General features: G+C 34.0%; 1 protein-coding gene across 2 annotated transcripts in view; it reads left to right on the top strand.

Moving 5' to 3' along the window:
- DMD (dystrophin) overlaps positions 1-22,918 on the top strand; it is a 978,378-nt gene that overhangs the window by 379,958 nt on the left and 575,502 nt on the right. For both annotated transcript variants that reach the window (XM_063392999.1, XM_063392994.1), the window contains 5 exons: positions 340-462; positions 1,932-2,069; positions 3,961-4,113; positions 5,082-5,264; positions 19,067-19,261. In XM_063392999.1, the coding sequence (XP_063249069.1) occupies positions 340-462; positions 1,932-2,069; positions 3,961-4,113; positions 5,082-5,264; positions 19,067-19,261 (792 nt within the window). The remainder of the gene's footprint in view (positions 1-339; positions 463-1,931; positions 2,070-3,960; positions 4,114-5,081; positions 5,265-19,066; positions 19,262-22,918) is intronic.

Here is a 22,918-nt window from a genome sequence, read left to right as displayed (position 1 = left end):
ACATTTATTTTTTTTTTTATAAATATTATTTATTTAGACTTGTTCTTATACACAAATGTGAGAACATTTACACACAAATGTGTATTTTTCTTTCCTTTTTAGTTTTCACTCACCTTAAAATTCTTTTCTTTACCTACATGGAAATTCTACATGAATTTGTATCTTTATTTGTATCTTTGGGTACTTTGAGTATTGTGTAGATATTTTTCAACATGATGTAAAGTCTTCCATTGCTTTAGCAACAGGGAGTAGCACAGATACCTCTTTTCATTTCTGTTTCTAATAAAACTATGAAATGTGTCCTTTAAATAAATAATCTTTGTATTTCTCCCATTTTAGCCCTTCATTCCTTTGAAGGAATTGGAGCAATTTGACTTCGATATACAAAAAATGCTTGAACCACTGGAGGTTGAAATTCAGCAGGGAGTGAATCTGAAAGAGGAGGACTTCAATAAAGATATGGTAATTGGGTTGAAATGGAAGTCTGAGAAAAATAAGCAGGGAGATGAAAAAACCTGAGTGAAAATCAGAAACCCATATTTGCATTAGGATCTTTAGATATAACTTGGGCAGTATTTTGCTATGCTAGTATATTATAAAATCAAAAGTCCTAAAGTAGCACTAATTAAATTTTTTTGTGCTAACTTCATTTTTAGTTTATCAGAAGAGCATTTCTTGTCCCTTATGAAAGCACTAAGAAAACAAGGAATGTTATCCATAGGTTTTGTACTACTACCAGCAGTATTACAGAACATGAAATGAATTTCAAAATCTCTGTAGTAGCATGAAGACCAGGAAAAGTCAGAATGATGTATCAAAATGGGCACTATAGTGAAAGAATACATTCACTAAAATAAATGCTCATGAAAAGAAATGCCACTTGCCAATTTGTTCTTAAACAATCTGCTTATAGCATTTAATGTAAATAGGTTTTGTGGCTGTTGTAAGCTTTGTTACTTATGTTTTATCGTTGGAAGTCATAGAACCATTTATTCATATTTGCTGAGAGGGGGAAAGGAAAAGAGGACTAAAATATTGCAGTGCTTTGTGATTGTGGTGTGTGTTCTCCAGAGTGATTTTCAGAGGGATGACATTTTTTGGCTGGGCAGAAAGGGAGATTCATCTTTATAACCCTCTCTTCTTCAGCCCTCAGTGAGATCAAATATATGTTTGTTTACAACTGATATAAAGACTCAATATCATTTTACTTTTAGGGAATTCGTGAAAGGTTTCTGTTTCATATCAGTGCTGGAAGGAACATTTACATCACTTTTTTATGCAGGAAAAATAAAATTTTGTTTTGTGTGCTGCATAGAGAATTTACCATGTGTATGTAATGGTAAATTCAAAGTGAATCAAGTTTGATGGGGCAGTTTCCACTACCTGAGCATATTTAGTTCCTTTTCCTTACATCAAATGCTTAGAGTGGTACAAGACACCACCAGACGCTGTGACAGAGATTCACCTTCAGAGATTCATAAGTGGCTTCTACATAAAAAATGCTTATTGAGACCATTTGCCCTGTCAGAGTAGCTGGTTTCCAATGTGATGATGCACAGAATGGTCAGAAATTGCATGGTCTGCCAGCATACTGGCAATTTCAACCTCTACTGACAGTGATTTAGAATATTTTACATATATCTATTCTTTTTGTTTGAAAGTAAAATATATTTCAAATTTTTACCTCTAACGTTTTTATGCTGTTATCCTGGATGCTGCATAAGATCTGATTCCAAAAATCAGTAGATTTGCAAGTGCTGTCTTGCTTTTATCCCTCTACATATACTGTAGAAAGCAACTGAAAGTTACTTGATCATCAGACTGCTGCAAGTAGCCATTACATGATCACTTTAGCATAGTCTGTATCTACTAGTACTTAAGCAATAACTAGATTAAAATGCACATTTTATTGGTTATTTTTTTTAAATCAGAGTGAAGAGGATGAGAGCACAGTGAAAGAATTGCTGCAAAGAGGCGACAGGCTTCAAAAGGGAGTCACAGACGAGAAAAAACGTGAAGAAATAAAGACAAAACAACAGCTGTTGCGGAGTAAACATAATGCCCTCAAGGTATAGGAGCTACAGTTATAAGCACATGCTATTAAACCCATTTTTTTCTTCATTTCAGGGCTTTTTTTTTGTTGTTAAATGAGTTGTCATTACTGTTTAGAGATTAGTAATTTAAAACCATTTGGCTCTAGATGTGTTTTCTTACACAGTTCTCTTGATGCCTTGCAAAAGGCATTTTGCAGTCTCCACCTTGAGAAGTGCTGTCTTATCCTCAGCATTACAACGGTGTGATTGCCAATTGGACAACACTGATTTCATTGATAATTTCTTTTTTACATATTATGTGTGTTTTATACTTCTGCAACAGCAGTCAAGATCTTAATTAGAATCAGATCCCGCAAACTTATTTCTCAGTTGAATAACATACTTCTGTCAGGAAAAGGTTGTTTTTTCCTTCATTAAAATACTTACACACTACATTCCTGTTAGAAGAGTGTCTCCAGCCTCTCTAGAACAGGATAGGTGGTAGTACCAATAGGCTTGGCAGCTAAGAGGCTGAAACCCGAGGTTGCATATGAAAATTCTGAGTTGGCAGAATCCAGGAGGTAAAACTGTGTGACATTGTTCCTGGAAACTCACATGGTGTGTTTCCATGCCATGTGGAGCAGCTAACAGATATGATTGGAATTGTCATCTTTCTATGGAAAATGCAAGTGATGAAAGCTAGAATCCCATAGTTGGACAGTCACCTTGGTCACCTACCTGGAGCTCTGGGCTCTGGCTACTACAGCAGAATTTTTATCTCATCAGCACGCAGATTTTTTCTTTCTTTGGATAATTTTGATTAAGTCATCTTTGGTTTGGGGAACATGGCATGTTTACATTTAATTGTTAATTATTTTTATGCTCTTTCCTTTCCTGTGGATTTAATTCTAATTCTTACAGTTTTGCAGATCTGTGGAATTCAGAAGGATAGGTAGAATGTTGTTTTGTCCACATTTAAAAGAAGCTTGAAATCTATTAGGTGTATCTTTGAGTGGTCCAAGCTAAATGGAAGCAATTCATAATTTTTATGTTGGAGAAACAAGAACAGTGTTTATTGCACTGTGCTATTGACCAGATCCTCCCTGGCTGTTTTTATGGTACAGTGATAGATTTTCCTTTGGGTGACTCAGTCAAGGCACTCACTCTCATGAAAAAAAAATTAGAATGATAGAGGCAAGTTAATCTGAGTATTTTTATATAAAATATACCAATAATTTTAAAATTTACTTTCTAATAATAAATTACAGTAATTAAAATATTTTCTGAATTCTGCATGAGTGACATTAAGCAGTTTAAGCAAATCTACATTTAATAACATTTCTAAGGGGGGAAAACCAAACATTTTGTACTTCCCTGCTAAAGAGAATTTTCAGTCCTTTATAAAGCAGAGTTACAAACACAAGACATTTGTTATGTATGTGGTATTTAATTTAGATAAAGGAAACCTGTCTTTGCAAACATTTCTGCATTGCAGTGATTTGAATAGCTACAGAGTTTTCACTCAGGCTAGAAATTCACAGGAGTCCACAAAACACAGAAGTCCTACTTTTGGCTAGATACTAAGTGGGCTGTGTTTCCATCTGTCCAGTAAGTATTCTGAGCAGAAGTGTTTTATATAAAATATTGACATTTATGTAAGAGTCTTAACTTCTCTGAATATTGGTGGCTATCTCAGTGGTTTATTCAACATGTGAACAACACTGAAATAGGTAACCTCCTTTGAAATAAACAAAAATAAGATGTTAAACTGATGTAAATATGTTCACTTACTCCTATACTTGCTTTAAATATCAATATTTAATTAAACAATTAGCAGTACACTTTTTTCCCTTCAGTGTGTACACATGCCAGTTGATATTTTATAAGCCTTTAATTCATGTTCTAATAATGTCTGCACTGTGAACAGGACTTGAGAGCTCAAAGAAGAAAAAAGGCTTTAGAGATTTCTCATCAGTGGTATCAGTACAAGAGGCAGGCTGATGACCTCATGACATGGCTGGATGACATTGAGAAAAAGTTAGCCGGTCTGCCAGACCACAGAGATGAGCAGAAGCTAAAGGTAATGTTGTTTTGGGTTGGCAATGGTAGAGCTTTTTGGGTGATAGTGTATCAGTTGAACAGAAAGCAAATGGAATGAACAATCCTCTCTTATAGCTACAGAAAGTTATAAGTTCAGTTCTTTATTTCTATTTATAGTAAAATAAACCCTAGTTATCTGTGTTCAAAGTGACATTTCTTTGTTGTACTATATTTTCTATTTGTTTCTTATACAGAATGATATATAAATAATTTGAAACACAGTAAATATAATGATTTGTCAATAATACAGAAATTGTGCAATGTATTAAGAAGCATCAAATGTTTTCTAGTAAAAATTGTAATTGATTTTATGTATCTTTGTTCCAGATGAACAAATGACTTACCAATATATGGATGACCTCTATCTCATGTTAGCACATTCATTTTCATCAGAACATATTCATATGTCACTGTCAAACTCTATAGATTTATTTACATGCTGTCAAAGGTTTTCCTGGTTTATTTTACATCGTCTTTCTTTGCTTCATTCTCTGTTGAGTTTCCCACGGAGTAAAATAGGAGTTAACTAGTGCATTAAAGAGTCTAATAGTATATTTGTAAGCTGTTAGAACGCTATTTGTCCTGAATATGCTGACCCTTACTGAGAAAATAATTTCTCCAATTGCCCATCACAGTGTGCTAGCAAGAATCTGAGCATGGAAACCGTTGGCCTCTGCTAACAGTTTCAGAGTGTAGTAGCTCTTAGGATCTCTACAGCCCATCTCCAAGAAGGTTCTTCAATTTCCGTTATTTTTGTTTTGTTTAAATGTAAAATAAGTTATGAGTAGTATGAAAAAAGCTTGTGACAAAAATTTATTTATGAAAATAAATCTTACTTGTGACAATAAAATGGAAATGGATTTTCTGACGGAAATATTTTTGCTAATTTCAAGTTGATTGATCTAGTTAGCTAACTGTCCTGGGCCCTGTATTGGTTTTGCTCACTAGGAGATTGGTGGAGAGTTGGAGAAGAAGAAGGAAGATCTGAATGCGGTGCACAGGCAGGCTGAACGCCTGTCTAAGGATGGGGCTGCAAAAGCAGTGGAGCCAACCCTGGTACAGCTCAGCAAGCGCTGGCAAGATTTTGAGAGCAAATTTGCTCAGTTTCGAAGACTCAACTATGCACAAATTGTGAGTTGTTACTGGCAAACCCATACGTTTGCAACTGCTACTACTAACAGCATCCTACTAACACTGAGAGCGTCAGGGTCAGTGTCAACTCTTCAGCTATTAATAAGAAAAGCCCTATTGTCTGCAACTGGGGGAAGCTTTATATACTCTGATTCAATCTGCTTTGGTCTTAAAGTTGCCCTTAAGTTAAATCAGTCAATTACGAAAAACTCAGCAATGAAGAATTTGTGTTTATTTCTGTTGCCTCATTATTTTTCCATAACACTTATCAGTTTAAAAACGTTAGTTTGCCATGCATCTATTTTTTTCACTGAACATGTAAAACACAAAAGTTGTCTTTTCCAAACTACCCATCCCATGCCAATTTTAATTGGTTTTTTTGTTTGTCCATAACATGTTATACTCACTTGAGGAAGTGATTGGGAAAATTTTTATGACTCTATATATACATGTCCTCTTCTTCAAATGCTTGAACTCTCAAACAAGTTTTTTGTAAGAAAATGTAACTTTAAATTTGACAGGATGAAAACATAATTTTATAAACCATCTTCATGTCTCCTGATTTTGAGTTGTTTAGTTGTATATAAAATATAGTTATTCTTACTGGTTTATACATGCTGCAATAACTGGGTAAATAAAAGGAAAAAAAACCTGTCAGTATTCTAAATTTATGAACAAAATATGTATTGAGTGTTACCCATTTAGAAGTTTACCAGAGGTTGCTTTTGCACTTACATGATTTTTTTCTTGGCATACCTACTGCTCTGCTCATTGTCTTCTGGGCTTTTGATTTTATATGAAGAAAAATAAGATTTGCTTTTAAGGAAGTTGTTGCTTTATGTGCTCTCTGTAATCTTAAAGTGCTAATGGTAAAAGGGTGTTTCATCAAAATATAATTTTATTTAATTTTTTTAATGCACCTAGATTGCAGAGGGAGCATTCTGATAGGATAATGAAAATTTAAATATGTGAAGTGTTATTTTTTAATTGATATATGGTAAACTATGTTTTTAAAAAGGAAAAAAAAATCCAAAAATCAGCAATATGTATAAACTTTTGATAAATATAGTCCTCTATATAATGTACCATATTGTGTATTTTTAACTTTTCTAATACCAAGTTACATAATGTATATGTAAAACTAATACTTTGGATAGTTATGCAGTTAATGGAAGCAATCAGAGAAGCATTAACTTTGGTTTGTATGTTATTAAATCTTGTTCCATCTGATTACACTATTCAGATTACCATGGTTTATATTAAACTTGATGGATGTAATCAGTCACAAATTGTTTATATTGACATGGAGCTAGAGTGAGATTCACTTTGTCTTGTAAATGGGTTGGCTTTTTTTAATGAATATATTTGTTCTTTTGATAACCAAGTAAGAAATCAGATTGTGCATGCAATTTATATAAAAACATTCTGCTGTCACTGTGCTTTTTATGTCACTCACCACCTACCATGACAGAGGATGAATATATCCATTATAAAAATTTACTAGCAAATCAATAAACTTTATTTTAGCTTTTTTTTTTTCAAAGATGGAAGGTAGATGCATCAGCATGTTTTTGAATTGCTCAGATGAATACACTCACCAACTTTTTAAATTCATGTAACCATTACCTGTTTCAATTTTTAATATATATAATTATACTATATTTATAACCTTGAAAGGTTAAATTTTTAAATATTCTCAAATATTTCATGCAAGAAGGCCACTTCTTACTCTTCATCTAGGGAATAAGGTCATTCAATGAAATTTACATGTACATAGGAAAATTTACTGTATCCTTCTCATTTCACATGAAAAACACTGTGCTCTATTGACAATGGCTAAGGTGATATTCATGTGAAATATTTCAGAATTTATACAGAAACTACTGAGATGAGAGAGGCAGTTTATTTTCATGACCCAAATCAGAGTGAGAAGTGCAACAGCCTTGTAATTGTTACTGTTTTGACTTTGCTGAATTAGTGAAACAGAGTGAATTTCTCAAGGGTTTTTTTCCTTTTTCTTAAACAGCTTAAGTACCTACCTCACAGGGATGTTGTGAGGATGCATTCATTGTTTGTGCAAGACTTTAAAATACAAAACAAAAATGAAAATTCAAACTATTCACTTGAACACATGCATATACCATCAAAAATAACTTCCACAGAGGTTTTCTATGTTAATCAACAACTGAATAAAGCCATACAATAAAAATACAAAATTGATTTTTTTCTTTAAAGCAAAAGAAATAGAAAACTGTTGCATTTTTTATTTATAATTTGTGATGTTTTCCATAAGTTATTTAACAACTGAAAGTTGTTATTATAAATCAGTAAGGGTTTAGTTTCACTGCGTATCTTGCAATTCATTGCACTTCATTGAATAAACATAGCAAGACTGCACTGAAGAAAACCTTTAATTATGCTGCTTAATGACAGATTTGCATTTCCTACCTTTATTGGAGCTAATATATTTTGATATCAAAGTGTGAAATTAGAATTATCAGGCTCCCCTGGATTTTACTTTTCCCTAGTATTTGTTGGGCACACCTATCATAAGGATATAGGAGCCATGACCTCAGAAGGATTTATTCTTTAGAATATTAGATCCTTGTTAAATTATCTTTGTCTCACAAATACATAGCAGTAAATGTCCAACAACTAATTGACAAATATATATCAGTGAATATTTAGAAAAAGGGATTTCCTATCACCACTTTTGAGAATCGAGTATATTATATTTCTATCCCCTCAAACATGCATGTTCTGTATAATAACATTTTTGAGATATTCATCAGTTTGGTACAGTGGTCCTCTCTGTGAAAATTGTCAGCAAGTAACATATGACATTGTATAAGGACAAAGGTGGGTTTATTGCATTTACAGATTAAACATGGCACACAAATGCATAAATGCAACTGCACACAACCTAAAATTACATTGAGCAGAAAAAAAACCGTGGAGTTCTTGTTGTCTTACAAGTTTCTTCTATCACACATTGTTGTCTTTATTCATATGTGGCAGAATAAACAGTGGGCAGAAAATCACTTGGTAGTAACACCAGTGGTGAAATCTGAATAACTCATAAAAAGGAGTGAAATATTTCACCATAAATTTGAAAAATTATGATTAACCACTAAATCTCACAGAAATCCATGATAGTTTGACACTCTTCAAAAAAACCAAGTCTTTACAGTTTAATCCTAAAAAAATATGCAAATTTTGAATATTAAAATTGCAGGTATTAAAAAAAAAACCCTCCAAAAAGTAAAAAAATAACATTAGAGAGGTTAAGGAACAATTATTTCTAAAGCAGCTCTGCAGAATCTGATATCATTAAGCCTTGGCAGTCACACAGTATTTTCAGGAAAGTTGTCAATTCCCCCTGCTACAGACCATGAATCTTCAGTTGTACTGTTTTCCTGAAACAGTTCAACCACTCTTCCAGGGTGTTGAAAATAGTTATCCATTGCAGAGAGAAGGGCAGATTTGGATCGTTTAATTCAAATAAGGATCAAAATCAGTTATCAGTATGTGGATGAAGTGTAATTAAATTATCCTAATGTCTCTTTTCTAGATTTTTTTCCCAACGTTTCCATGCTAACAGTCTGTGAGCATGTTTGTGTCATGGCTCAGCTTAGATTTTCCTGGAGCTGACTGAAATTACTCTGGGTGTAAAGTGCTGAAGGCCTTTATCATTGGAAAACATTTTCTAGATGAGCCCAGGTGTACAGCCTACACTGTAAATTCTTATTTCATGTATGTCCCGTGACCACATTTTATCAAGATGCTCAACATTCTTTCTGCTGTTATACATGGTGGTCTTTCAGCTTTCCTCTCTTGGCTGAACTGTGCATGCTGGAAATAGCAAGACAGAGTATCTTCAGAAAAGAATCTCTTGCAATCTGGCAAAATTATGTGTCTACTATTGTATACACAAGCAAAAAACCAGGCTTACCAATTTCAGCAGTTTTATTGGTGACACACACAAACATTCTATTGAAATTTATGATCATTTTGCTACTGAAATATTTGGGCCTGGATTTTGGCCATACAGAATTGATAAAATGATAAACAACAGGAGAAACTGCCTTTTCATACCGATTAGACCATGTTTAGATCAAGAATGAATATGAAATGTAGTTATACAAAACTTGTCTTTATTTTTATAAGGTAAGTGGTTTAGTCTGAGAAGTTTGGTACTTGTCTGCAACATGGATAAAATACCACTACCCTTAATACTTCATTTTCCAAAAACATTGTTCCATTTAAGATCCTTTAAAGCATTCAGAAATTCAAAAGCCTGTCTCCTAACTGGATAATCACTTCAGGTGAGAGAGTATGTGATCACCTTCTGGAACCAGATTAAGGACTGATCAAATTTGCATTTGAAATTCAAGATTTTGTTTACTTTCAGTCTTTAATAGGATCTTCCAATTTTCAGTTAATATTTCCCTGTGGAGCTCTATTTATTTAGTTTAATAAAATTTAAACCTCTTTTTATACCATTAAAATTCATTTATATATCAAACTATTTTCTAAAACACAAATCAAACATTAATTTAAATAAATATATCACCATAGACAAACACAGGACTTGATGTCCTGATTATCTGTCTGCATCAGATTAACATGGACACTTCAATGGTAATGTGTTACCATTGTTTTCAGTTGTTGTTTTCCACTGTTTGCTCAAACACTGGCATTGGAATGAAGTGGTTTTCTTTTCTTATCCTTGCTTAAATGTTTCTTGTGTTAAATAAACAAGTAGTGGTTGCTGAGAAGAAGCAACGAATTCTTCATTATTTGTAGAATGAGTGGAGAGAGAGAAGTAAAAGAGAGAAAAGACCTTAGGAAAAGCAGGAAAACTCCTGCTGGACAGAAGAACTGTGCAGTGATGGATTAGTGTCCCATTCACCTGTGCACTTTGGGTCTCTTAAGAGCAGGACAGAGGTGATTCTGTGACACCATTTAACTTCTCTGACACTGGCAGTGGCACCTTATTTAAACAAATTGCTTTACACAGCACAGCTAAAGACTGGGCTTTCTTGGCTGTGGTCTGCAAAAAGCGTGAGGATGAATGAGGAACTTTGGGAAGTGAGTCACAGGTGAATGTTTACACCTATTTTCCAGCATCCATCAACCTGGAAAGTCCTGCTAGAAAATGTATTCCAATTAGTTTAATTGTATTTAAAATCCTTTAATTTTCTGTCTGATTTAAGATAAAGTGATGGGAAAGATGGGACAATATCCACCAAAGATGGATATTGTCTTTGATATAGCCCAAGAAGAGCTAATTTTATAGATGCATTTCAAAATGCACTTTACCTTCTCTGTCTAAAGTGAATGCATGCAGTGTTGCAGTAACTTAAGTGAAGAAAATCCATAGCCTTTTTTATATAGCTGGACGAGTTTATTGTCACATTTTAAGCTTTTCTAAAGCATATTTTTCTTCCCTCACATTTCATGGTTAATTCTGTACAGTATTCACTCTCATCGCTGCAAAGCTATAGTATTTTAGCTATAGAATTAAGTTCAAAAATCCCATATTCTAAGTGAAAGAACTTTACAGAAAAGATTTTTCTCTGCCATTTTTCATTACCTGTTATAAACTTTAGTGAACTGATCTAAATTTTATTCTCAAGTTTAAAAGTGAAACTCAATATCTTTACCTCATCACATAGGAGTGAAAACTCCTGCTGCAACATGGAGTAAAGCAGGGTTAGAAATTTGTCTTTAAATTATACAAATGTGGTCTTAGCCATGCCACAGGCTTATCTCACTGCTCTCAGATGGTTGAGATGGAAACAAGACCAAGTCTTTGGTTAAAAAGTCATGTACAACATAGCACCCAGTGATCTCTGCTTTCAGACTGAACTGAGCATTATACTACTGTAATATTTTCTTCTTTATAATTACCAAGTTATTTGGAAAACAGGGCAGCTAATTACCCTCTTATTTTCTCTGCTGTAGTATATTATGGTTTATTAGTGTAATAAATTACATGGTTTGGATTTTGGTGTCAAAAATTGCTTGGCAATAAATAATAAGGGAAAATACCTCCTGCAGAGTGATCTGACCCTGACAGTATGTTTTGAAGAGATGATGTTCATCTCTTGTCTGCAATTCACAATATCAACATCATCCTTTGCTGGAGGTTTTGTTTAGGTTTTTTTCATGGATACATCTGAGTATACAAACAAAGGTAGAGAAGGAAGCAAATTTGTAGATGTACAGTGTGAGTGCTGAGTTTTCTTTTTGGGCATATTTAATTAGCTTTCAAAACTGCTGGATGGACAGCAATTTTGTTCACATCATTTAAAGAAACAAATTTTTGTCCTGAAGTAACAAAATCAGCCTAAGTGACGAATTCTATTGTTATTGTGAATCTCTATGAATGTAGATTAAAGATGGAAAATAATTAGGTAACACTTTTTAACATTTTTGGAAGGTTTAAGAGTTTAAGGTTTAGGACTTTGCTCTTTGAAGCTGTTTGCATTTATTACAGATGTGGTACTTTCATGTTATCTTCGTTTTGTTTTCTAAATTATGTCAACATTATCTAACAGATATAGCTGGCATAAATATCTGGAAAGTTAGCATCACAAATCAGCAGCCAATTCCAAAATGGTTTAGTCAATTCAGATATCAATAGTCTGTATTCTGACACATCTGAACTTCATCATTAATTGGTTCTTGGTGATCACTCAGTAGTTACACACACATACTCAAGACAGCCCTAAAGCTCCATGCCCTTAGGCAGCACAAATGCTATCTAAGATTGTGACACTTCTGTAGTCTTAATGAATCAGCCATTAAATAAATTGGCATTGTCCAAAATCTGTTCTTGAGGCTGACTTCCAGCAAATTGTGTCATACTACACATGCCACTATTGTCACTGTTTCACCTCTGTTGCTTATCACTGGCCAAGAAACATGATTTTGAAATTCTATTTTGAGGAAAAAATAATCTCAAATTCCTTCTATTCTTATGGGTATTTCCTCCTGTGTGGCTGAGTTTATGATACTGGTTTAACAAAATCAATAGAGTGTCACAAATGAACATTATGGCTGCAGGGATATAGGACTGTGTACAAGAGTTTAATTTTCTGAAGTGTCAAGTAGATATTTAGTGAAGTATGACATGTATAATACCTGTATGTCTTTTAGGTGTGAAAAATTACAAGATCAATCCAAGAAATTGCTAACTCCTCTGGATTTATGTATTCTATAGTTAGCACATAAAAACTTTCAAATATGATTTGTCTGCTGGAAGATACACATATAAATCAATTACAAAGGTGTTTTCCAGTTAAACCCTTAACACATACTAAACAACATTTTAAAATACTTGTTGGAAATCCATCTGGGGTGTAGAGTTTGCAGAGTTATTTCATGATTTCTAATACTGATAATGGCTGTCTCTCTTGGCTCATTGGCAATATCTCCCCCCAAAATCCTACTAAATGTGGTCTGAGCAGTCATTGGTAAATGCTTGTGATATAGACTCTTTAATGGATTTAATAATTTCTTTTCTAATGTTACAAATGTCTGTTTAAACTTGCATGACAGACACGGATTTCTTTGTCAGTTTTGTTCTACTGCAATTATTAAGATTGAGATATGCCATGATTTTCAGAAGTAATTAGAATATATACATAATTTATTTAGAACAGGAGGCATTTTCTATATCCCAGTAGTTCCAATTAGTCAATAATGCCATATTGTTACTCTATTTTGTTTTTCTTCAGGACATGGTAACATTGCAGATGTGATATAAGATACAATTGCTCTATTTTTTCTTCTTTTTTTTTTGGAAAACATATCACATATACTGAATTTTATGAAAGCCTTCTACCCCAGTCTCATCATAGTTGAAATTAGTTTCTTTTTCTCTTTGCTTAGCAAGTAGATAGCAGTGGAAGTTAACAGGTTAAAAATTAACAGCAGAACTGCTGGAATTTCTGAATCACCTTAGTTCCTTATTTCCTTGCAAGCTGGCAGATCTTTAGTAAGGAGAGCTGGGTAAGTTTTCAAAAAAGCTCCTTTTAAGTTCAATGTGTAGCTGTTCCTCAGTTTGAGGAGAGTTCCTATCTAGAAGCAATTATCTAAGCCAGAATAAAACAAAAGCATTGTTCAGCAAGTGAGAAAGGGATTGCCAAAGGTGTTCATTTTACTGCTTGATTGTGTGTATTTGACATCTTGGAGGGCTCCAAAGGCATGAGGGTGTGAGGAACACAAAGGATTGGCTGCAGTATCAAAATGCTTTGTCATTTTTAAACTATACAATTTAAAAAAAAAAAAAAAAAAAAACCAAAAAAACCCCCAAAAAACCCCAAAACAACAAAACAAAACAAAAAAGAAACCAAAAAACAACCAACTCCCAACTCCCCAAAAAGCCCTCAAAAAACCACAACAAAGTTACAACTATGAGTACTCTGGATTTCCTGTTTTAAATTTATTGCTGTAGCTTTTGTCTATGTCTTTCTTCTCCACTTCCCCTGCCACATCTAAATAGGAAAATAATGCAGTCATCAGAGTTTGTAAGAACTGTCTGAGGTGTTGGGAGATATCCCATAATTTAAGCCTATACATAGAGGAAAGAGACATTTTCCTACGGAGGAAACTTTTGCATTTCAATCAAGTTATGAAGGGGACAAATGAGACAATATAAATGGAATTAAGTTCAGACTGGTTGATGCCTGTTGATGGATAGTTTTCAAAATCAAAGCCTGCAATTTTCTGTTGCTACTCCTGGAATCTAAAATTTACTGAAATGTTTTCTAATTGATGCCATTGTCAGAAATGGCTTCATTTTGGCTGGCTTTATTTAGTTTTATCTATAGATCAAGCAGAGTCCTTTTATCACAGAAGAAAAACTGTTAAAGCAGAATTTCTTGAGTAAGGTATGCCTTAGCAGAGAAGTGTTGTGAAGGCATAAAGCACTCTCTGTCCAAGAACAGTGCTGAAAATAGTCATGTATATTTTTAAAGTCTCTTTTTTTATATGTGACTGATGAAACCAGATACAAGCATTAAATTATATGGTTTAAGTGTTGCAATGTGCAGGATTTTGTGGACTGCAACTACTCTGCGACATGAGTAGAAAAAATCATATACATGAGGCAGTATTTATGTTATTACTTTAAAATGTTTTTTCTCAATATTTTAAGGACATTTTATTGTTTTCAAGTTCCTTTTAAGGTCTTGTCTTCATAGAATTACATAAGGAATTTAAATATTTTTAATCCTGCATCGAGGATTTAGGTCTCTGTACTTGAAAGAGATGCTTCTTTTTGTTCTGATAACTTGCTCGTGATTGACTAAGGCCATCCAACCTCATAGTGACAATTCCATGTAATCAGTATAATTCTGAGCTTTCTACTTACATGCACACTAACAGGTAAGATATGCCAGCAACCCTGAAGGCAGAATAAATTTCCCTGAATGTTAGCTGACCTCACCACTCACAGCTGGCATAGGAATAAAAGCTTTTTTATAAATATGTACTTTAAAGTGGTTTTTGACCTCTGACAGCATTTTATCAGACTTTAGTGTGTCTGATTCTTTATTTGATATATTGAGGGTGAACATGGGCTAGCAGATACCATGGGTTTTACAGGTTTTTGGACACTCTGAGGCATCACTGCCTTTGTCCAGAGCGTGTGCCTGCTCCATTTTTTTTCCATGTGTGTAGCACAGCATGTTCATTCTGCAGAGGTCACACACTTTTTACATTCCCGTACAGCTGCTTGTAAAGAATACTTTCTCAAGGGTCATTTCACTTCAGGAGTGGTCACGTTTGTTTTCCTTGAACCTCTCACCAAAATGCTGCCAGGAGCAGTGTTGGGGTATAACAATGCAGATGGGAGTTTTGCAGCTTTACTCCTCCCGTGTTTGGGTGAAGGCATTAAATCAAAACACAGACACTAAGGTTGGAGATGGGACCAAAAAATGAGACAATTTTTAATATCTGATAAAAGAGAGTTGGAGGCTTTCTGGGCGTAAACTCTTGAACAGCAAAGCGATGTTGGGATTATTCCCTCTGCAAAAAGAGGAAAAGAAATGGATACACTGAGATTGCTGAAAGGTGCTTTAACAACAAATTTTCCACTGTTAGATGGAAATTAGCAGCATTCTCCAAGATTAGTTAGCTCTGATGCCACCACTGTGTTAGATGTAGGCAGTATGATCACAAGTATTTCTGTGGAGAAGGTATGTGAATTTCTCTGCAAAACCTGCTTTATTCCAGTACTTTTTTTGTTGAGTTTTTGTTGTCACTTTGTTTAATTGGTTTGTTTTGGTTTTGCTTATTGGCCTTCACTGTAAGGGACAGGTCATGAATTTGTCTCTTATGGTTTTGTTCCCCTGGTAGGGCATGGTAACTATCAATAAAATTAGTTTAAGTGGAGTCATGTATGGAAGGATTGTGTCCCTTAATTAAAATTATGTAATGATGGGGAAGAAAATTCAATTTACTATTCGAGACATGATAATGTTTGATAACAAGCAATGCATGAAATGTTAAATCTTACACAAAAGAATTTGTTCTTTGTGAGGCAAAAAATAATTTGCACATCATTATATCGCTGACAGTCAAGGAAAAAAATAATATCAATAAAATAGTATTTTACATAAATAGGAATATAGGAAGTGCTCAGTTATATAGGAAGTGCTCAGTTACCCCAGCATTTCCAAATCACTTAACAGTTTATTTGTATTTTATATATATGTTGTACTATATATTTTTTAAAATACTAATTTAAGTATTTTTAAGGAACTCTAATACATTCTGCCATTTTATCAGATTCAACTTATCCAAACCCATTCTTAAATGGTTATCTAAATCTTTAATTTCCACTTTCCTATTGATTTTTAATCCTTATAAAATCTTAACCTACCATGGTTCTGATGAGCCATTTTGGCACTAGCATTTGCATATATCTCTACTGCATTAGTATTATTTTAAAAGCACTTGCTCCCAGCTGCTGTGACCTCCTTTCACAAGCTTTTTTCTCACTACAGTGTTAGGATAAGGTTCAGTTTCAGCTTTGCACTTCTAGTAAAATGCTAGGCCAGAATATAAGGAGGGACTCTGCCTGTTGTATTGTCTATCATAAGGCAGTTCCAAGGAACACTGGGATAAGCTAAAAATGCTTCTCCTTGCTGATTAAAATTGTCAGTTCTGGACATGCCTGCCCTCCATGCCTTGGTGCAAGACGAGAGCTTCTGCTGTGGGCTCTGTCCTGATCCTCTCAATGCAGGAAAGACAGAAGGAAAGAAATACCTGTGACCTGTTGAAACCCCAATCAAGACAAAGACACCTAATCCTTGAGATCTAAAGTAGTATCAAATTTTTAACTATTTTAAAAAAATAGTACTCAGAAACTAATTTATTTTGATTGTGACTTTTTTTTTTTCTTAAATAATGTAATAAAATATGAGGACAGGTTCTGGTAGGTGTCTACTTTTATATATCTATCCTTTTGTTTACTTATTTATTCATTTATTTCTCTGATTGTAGTGTTTTACAGTTTAACTAACAATATAAACAGTAGACTATACAAATAATCATCCATCTATGAGAAATATTTAAAGTTTCCTGTAAGGACAGTGTCAATATATGGTTGCATACATCCCATTTCTCTTCATAAGGTTTTGCCACTCTAAATAATTAAGTGTGATAACCATGAAGTGCTTACTCATCCAATTACTGCTTGACTTTTTTGTAGTTTTAGGAATAGATTGAGAAGACACAGATTTAATCTAAATACATGCATGTGCATATATGTGTGTATACATATTTATTGGCCTAAATTTGGGTTGAAAAGAGCAGGCTAATCTCATACAACTCTAGAAACTAATCATGTTTTGTATGCTGCTTTACATATTCATGTGACCTCTTTTTGAGTGGAAACCCTTGCACACCTACATGTTCTTTTCATTGCTGTGAGTAGAAATGTTCTGTCCTCCGAGTCCAAAAGAAAAATACAAATGTAGTTAAAATGTTCCTTATGTGTGTCTGAAGTTCATTGCTACATGTGGAAGTGTCACAGTGCAGTCTTGAGGAATTAAAATATATATTGCTGCATGCAGGTCTCAGGGGGCTCTTGGGATTCTCCCAGTTCCTAATCAAATGGGACAGTTTTTCTGTAGGTTTACCAGAGTAAACTGTTATTTTTGCAGAGCCTGTGATTCATTAAACATATGGGGGGGCAAGCACAATTTTTTTAAAAGGCATTTTATTTTAAATAATAAAAATTATAGCAGTGATATGGTAATTAGAGAGGTTTCAGTGTTAGCAGATGTACTGAGAAAGTCATTTAGTGGGAAAAGTGTAAGCAAAGCAATTAAATTTGCATAAGAAATGCAACAGAATAACACAAGTCTACAGATAACTTTATGGGCTTTATATGTGATATGCATACATCTTCTAGAGTGTGTATATGCATATTTTAAGACTCTAAAGAAAATTGAAGAACCAGATGACTCAGCTCGGTAACTGAAGAGAGAAATATGTCCTGAATTAAAATGAGACACCTTGCAGAGGTAGTGTGTGCTTATATTTGTTTTCTTTTGCATAATGAGTAGCTGAATAATGATATTGTTTTCTTCAGGACCATTGATCAATTTTCTTTTGCATAAATGGCTCCAAATCTGAATAATAGAATTTTGGAACATTTACCAACAATTACTTTTACAATTCTTTGAGGTCGACAATAATTAAAGTTTATATTTGTGCAAAGACAAACGTCAAACACAAAGGATCTTAGCCCCACACTAAGAACCCATAAACAAACTTATGCTTGTGAAACCCCAAATAGTTGATATTTTAAACTTTTCCTTTTTTAATGGACATGTAAATGATTTAGTATTTGGAGTTTAGTGAAAAGAAGCAATCAGAGGTCTCCCTGCTCCAAGCACACTTTCAGGATTACATTTTTATCAATGATTCATTAACCAATCAAATGGGAAATACAGAGAATTTATATAAACAGCCACTTTATTGTTACCTTATATGTCAGTATGCTTTCAAATGCCATCAATCAACTAAGTGTTTTCTTGGAACCAAAACATTCTGGGATGTCTTCACATTTGGTGTATGCATGTGCTTCCAGAATAGGATGTCTATTTCATATTTTTCCACAAAAAAACCAAAACAAAACTTAATAAAATTTTAAAAAGTCCTAACTTTATGAAGAGGAGTGTTGCTGAGTTTTCTTTTAGAAATAAGAATGCATTAAAGACCATTCAAATCAGAACATTCCAATTTGTACTTGCTAGAATAAAGAACAAGTTTTTAGTATAGTTGGAAATATAGAATTGGCACATTTGTTATATGTTGCATTTTATTTAAATAATTTATTTAAAGAATTATGTCTATCATACAAGTCATTATTTTACTTGATACCTTGAAATAATTTATCATTTAAGACTTGGCATGCATGAAATTTCTTAATGAAGGACAGATTTTTCAAGAGGTGTGATGACTCAAAATGAAAGGACTAGCACTAAAATCTCAGTAACACCACAATCTCAGCAAACTCTTGCATTTCCTCTCTGCATTTCTTTGGAGAGTAGAAGAAAATCTTGCACACTCTTGCATGGATTAATTTCAGTAGCCACCATTTCAAACACACAAGGAAGATGAGTGATCTGTGTCAGAAACCTCAGATATTTCCTTTGTCCTTGGAAGTTACTTTGGATTTTCTTTTGTTGTTTCTGGGTTGTGAACTGGAAATTGCATTGTTGTAACTCTGTCTGGTGTTAAGAAACTAAAGGAAGCATTCTGTTGTATATCTACACTAGCAAACAGTTCGTGAAGATACAACTTTTGTGATGACTGAGACTAGGACTGTGGAAACCACTCATGTGCCTTCTGCATACCTGGCAGAGATCCTGCACCTTCTGCAAGCCTTGTCTGAGGTGGAAGAGCGCCTTAATTCTCCTGTCCTGCAGGCCAAGGACTGTGAGGATCTCTTCAAACAGGAAGAGTGTCTCAAGGTAGGATGGAAAGATTTCCTTAGCAATGGTTAGATTGCATCACTTTGGGGTTTCTGTGTGTTGGCAGCCTGTGCTCATTCTGAGACATCTGTCTTTACAGGTTCTGAGCCCATCTCTGTGGTGTGTGCATGTGGATGTTTGTATTTGGGGACACAGTGGGGCAAAATATGAAAAATGCTTCATTTATTTTATCTTTTTAACCTGTATTTGGAGGACGAGAGCATTATGGTATCTGCATATTAAGTCTTGTGAGAGAAAGAATGGGAGAGGCACATTATATTTAAAGATAGAATTTGTGGTTAAATGTTTGTTTGTGTGTGGATTATGGGGGAAAATCTTCACTGAAATAGTTTTTATGCACTAGAACAAGCTACCCAGTGAAAAGGCTGAGCTACCATCCCTAGAGTTATTTAGGAAATATGCAGGTGTAGCACCTGGGGCCATGGTTCAGCAGTGGACTTGGAAGTGCTGAGTTAATGGCTGGACTCAATTTAGATCTCTTCCACTCTAAATCACAGAATATTTTGAGTTGAAAGGGACCCACAAGGGTCATGAAGTCCAACTCTAAGTGAATGGCCTATGCAGGGACTGAACCCATAATCTTGGTGTTATTAGCACCATGCTCTGACCAGCTAAGCTCATCTTCTAATGGTTAAGTGATTTCTTGATTCTGTGATTGGTAAATATATGTAATTTCTAAGGAACCCCACACCCAATCTTGGCTGTTTGATTTTAGTGTATGATTTCTGAAATTATTCCTGTTGGAACAGGAGCAAAACCAAGTAAAATTTAGCTGTTGCATACCATGTTAGACCAAAAAATCTTGAGGTTTTATTTGGTCTGTACTCCATGTAGTTATTTTCATTTAATTAGCTAAACAGAGAATATTATCCAATAGTTAGATAATGTAGTTAAGAAAAAGCAAATTTGGTACTGTTTGTATGACTTTAAATATTACTGTGTAGTTTCTTCAGTGCTGGAAATATTACTGCCTGGTTTTTCAATGCTTGCAACACTGAATCCTTTGAAATTGGTGGAACCAACATAGAATTGACATAAAAAGAGAATAAGATTAAAGTTGTAAGCCTAAGTAGATGAATGAGCTATCAGCTTTTGCAGAATAATGTTTGTGTGAGGAAAGCCTTGTAAAAAATTGTGCTTAAATGCTGTATATAATTACAGCAATTCCAAATTGTCATCTAGCATGAAGAGAAGACGATATTTCCATTTTTCTGTGATTATTTAGGAAAAGGAGTATTTTTAAATAAAAGTAAATATTAGTCTAAAGAGGCTGGAATTTGCCTACAGTCATCTATAAGAAAGAAGATTAGAGAATCAGAGCAGTGGCTCTGGCTATATGCTGTGAATTTTCCTCTGTGTGAGCCCATTTATCTCTTTCCACATCAGAGGATATTTAACAATATCCACATGCTGCTATTAGTTTTTAAAATCACATCTGTTTATAGTTCTTATACATTCATACATAATATATATTTTAGGTATTTGGATACATACACATGCACACACACAAATATTCTTATCAGCTTGTGAGAATTAGGATGTTTTCAGTTTCCCAGCAAGGCAGGAGAGCTGGGTAGTGAAGCATAACAGAGGAGTGTTGGATCAGAGGAGGCACAGATCTGGTGACAGGGTGTCAATCAATAGGTGTCAAACACTGGTAGGCTCTTTCTTTTACCACTTCTGATTAGTACCAGTAAATTAAAGTCAGTATTGAAGCACAAAACACACCAGTCTAATTGTCATTCTTCATTTTAAACAATCTCTTCTGAACAAAACAATTAAAAAAAATAGTCATATACTATGTAAATCATGGCTAATGAGCACCTCTTGGGTCCTTGTTGATGAACTTCTGTTCTCTAGTGGATTGGATGAAGAAGCAGTGGTCAACCTCAGGAAGTTTACTTCCTTTTAGTTCTTCTTAATGCCTTACATTTGGGCCAGCTTTATGTCTGATTTATATCCACAAGTAATCTGTTGTTCACCCACATACATTTGGTATTATTGGAGTTGACACCAACTTTAATAATATTGATTACTGAGGTTACAAGTAAGTTCTACCATAGGTTTAATTTAACTGAACTATTAAATTGTTATGAGATGCATTTGTGGGCACAGTTCCATCTTCCTCCAGAATAAATCTCTTAGAAGAGGCAAATGGGTCTTGCACAGTCGTGGGCTTTTGGAAGGGTATAGGTTTGATCTGAGCTTGCTTAATGAATATTTATTTCCAAGGAAAAGCATCCATCATTGTCATTATCCTGCAGTAAAAATAGAAAAGTAGTACAGAAATTGTTCAGCAGCTGGTTGGGAAAGGTTTGAAATTAAATTGTCGTTGATTTTTTTTTTTTCTCTGACAGATTTGCATGAATCAAATTACAGAACTGTCATGAATAGCTCTGTGTTTTAAAACTGAGCTTTTGATTTTTTTTTCCCATTCAGAAAGAATCCATTTTAATTAATCCGTAAAAGGAAAAATAAGTTATTTACAAGCATCAGTGGTAACAGCTTTGAACATTTTCTCCAGAGTAAATATGTTTAGTAGAACTTAAACATGATTGCTCATTATAAAATAGGAGAAATATTGAATACAAATTACAATTTTCTAATATCAATCGTCAATAGCATTGACTTTTCATATCAAAGTCATGTGAAATAGTTTTGCAGCAAAAATTTGGTAGCTTTTAGCATTTACTAAACTGTAATACTTTAATGAGCATATTTAGTGTATCAGCTGAAACCAGCTCATAGAAATGTTTTTTCTCTTCATTTTAAGCTTTAGGGAAGGGAAAAGTCAGACAGGGAAACCAAGTCTTGTCACTTCATCTCATAAAATGTGCATTGCAATATTTTCACCATCCCATTACAAGCTCTTTCAACTATTACTACATGCAGTACCTCAGCTTTTCTTGGTCACTGTGCTGCCAGTATTTAGCAAACAATTTAAATATTACAGTTCTGTCAATGCCGAATCTTGAGTTGATTGTACAGAAAATTGTGGTTCATGGATTGATGGATCAGTAAGGTTGGCCTGATGTACTCTCAGAACAGGACAACTGTTGTTATAAGCACAAACATTATTTCTGTCTGCTACTGATGATGTTCATATTGATGGATATTCACAATCTTTGAGCTACCTGTGCAGGATTGATTGTGATTACAATGGGTTCCATTGCAAGAACAAACAGGGATAAAATGTCCTCATATTTAACTAATTATTCTCCCTTGCAACTGATGTTTCAAATGTTTCCTAAAAGTTAAACCAGTGTAAAAATTTGCGTATATTCTACTTAATATGATTATATTGTTCATGCTAAGATAAAGTTTTCCTGTTTAATGATTATCTCATGAAAATTACTTGACCTGTTCAAGCTCCAGATTATTTAGTGGGAGATGTACACACTGAAATAAATGCACTGATTAACCAGAGAATAAAACTAACTCTTTGCCCACAAATAGGAAAAGTGTGGTAAAATGAAACAGTATACCTGGAATTTAAGAAGTCTAATTTATAACCATATATGAAAGTTGCCAGTAGAATTTTTAAGGATCACTGTCATAGACGTGGCATAGTTTTTCCTATTCATTACTTAGTTCTTTTAACTTTGAATTCAAAACTTCCTTTCTTGCATTACATAA

Source organism: Prinia subflava, chromosome 3 (assembly GCF_021018805.1).
Source record: "Prinia subflava isolate CZ2003 ecotype Zambia chromosome 3, Cam_Psub_1.2, whole genome shotgun sequence".
Lineage (NCBI taxonomy): Eukaryota > Metazoa > Chordata > Aves > Passeriformes > Cisticolidae > Prinia > Prinia subflava.
The sequence above is the reverse complement of the archived record's forward strand: the minus strand, read 5'-3'. Positions and strand labels throughout refer to the sequence as shown.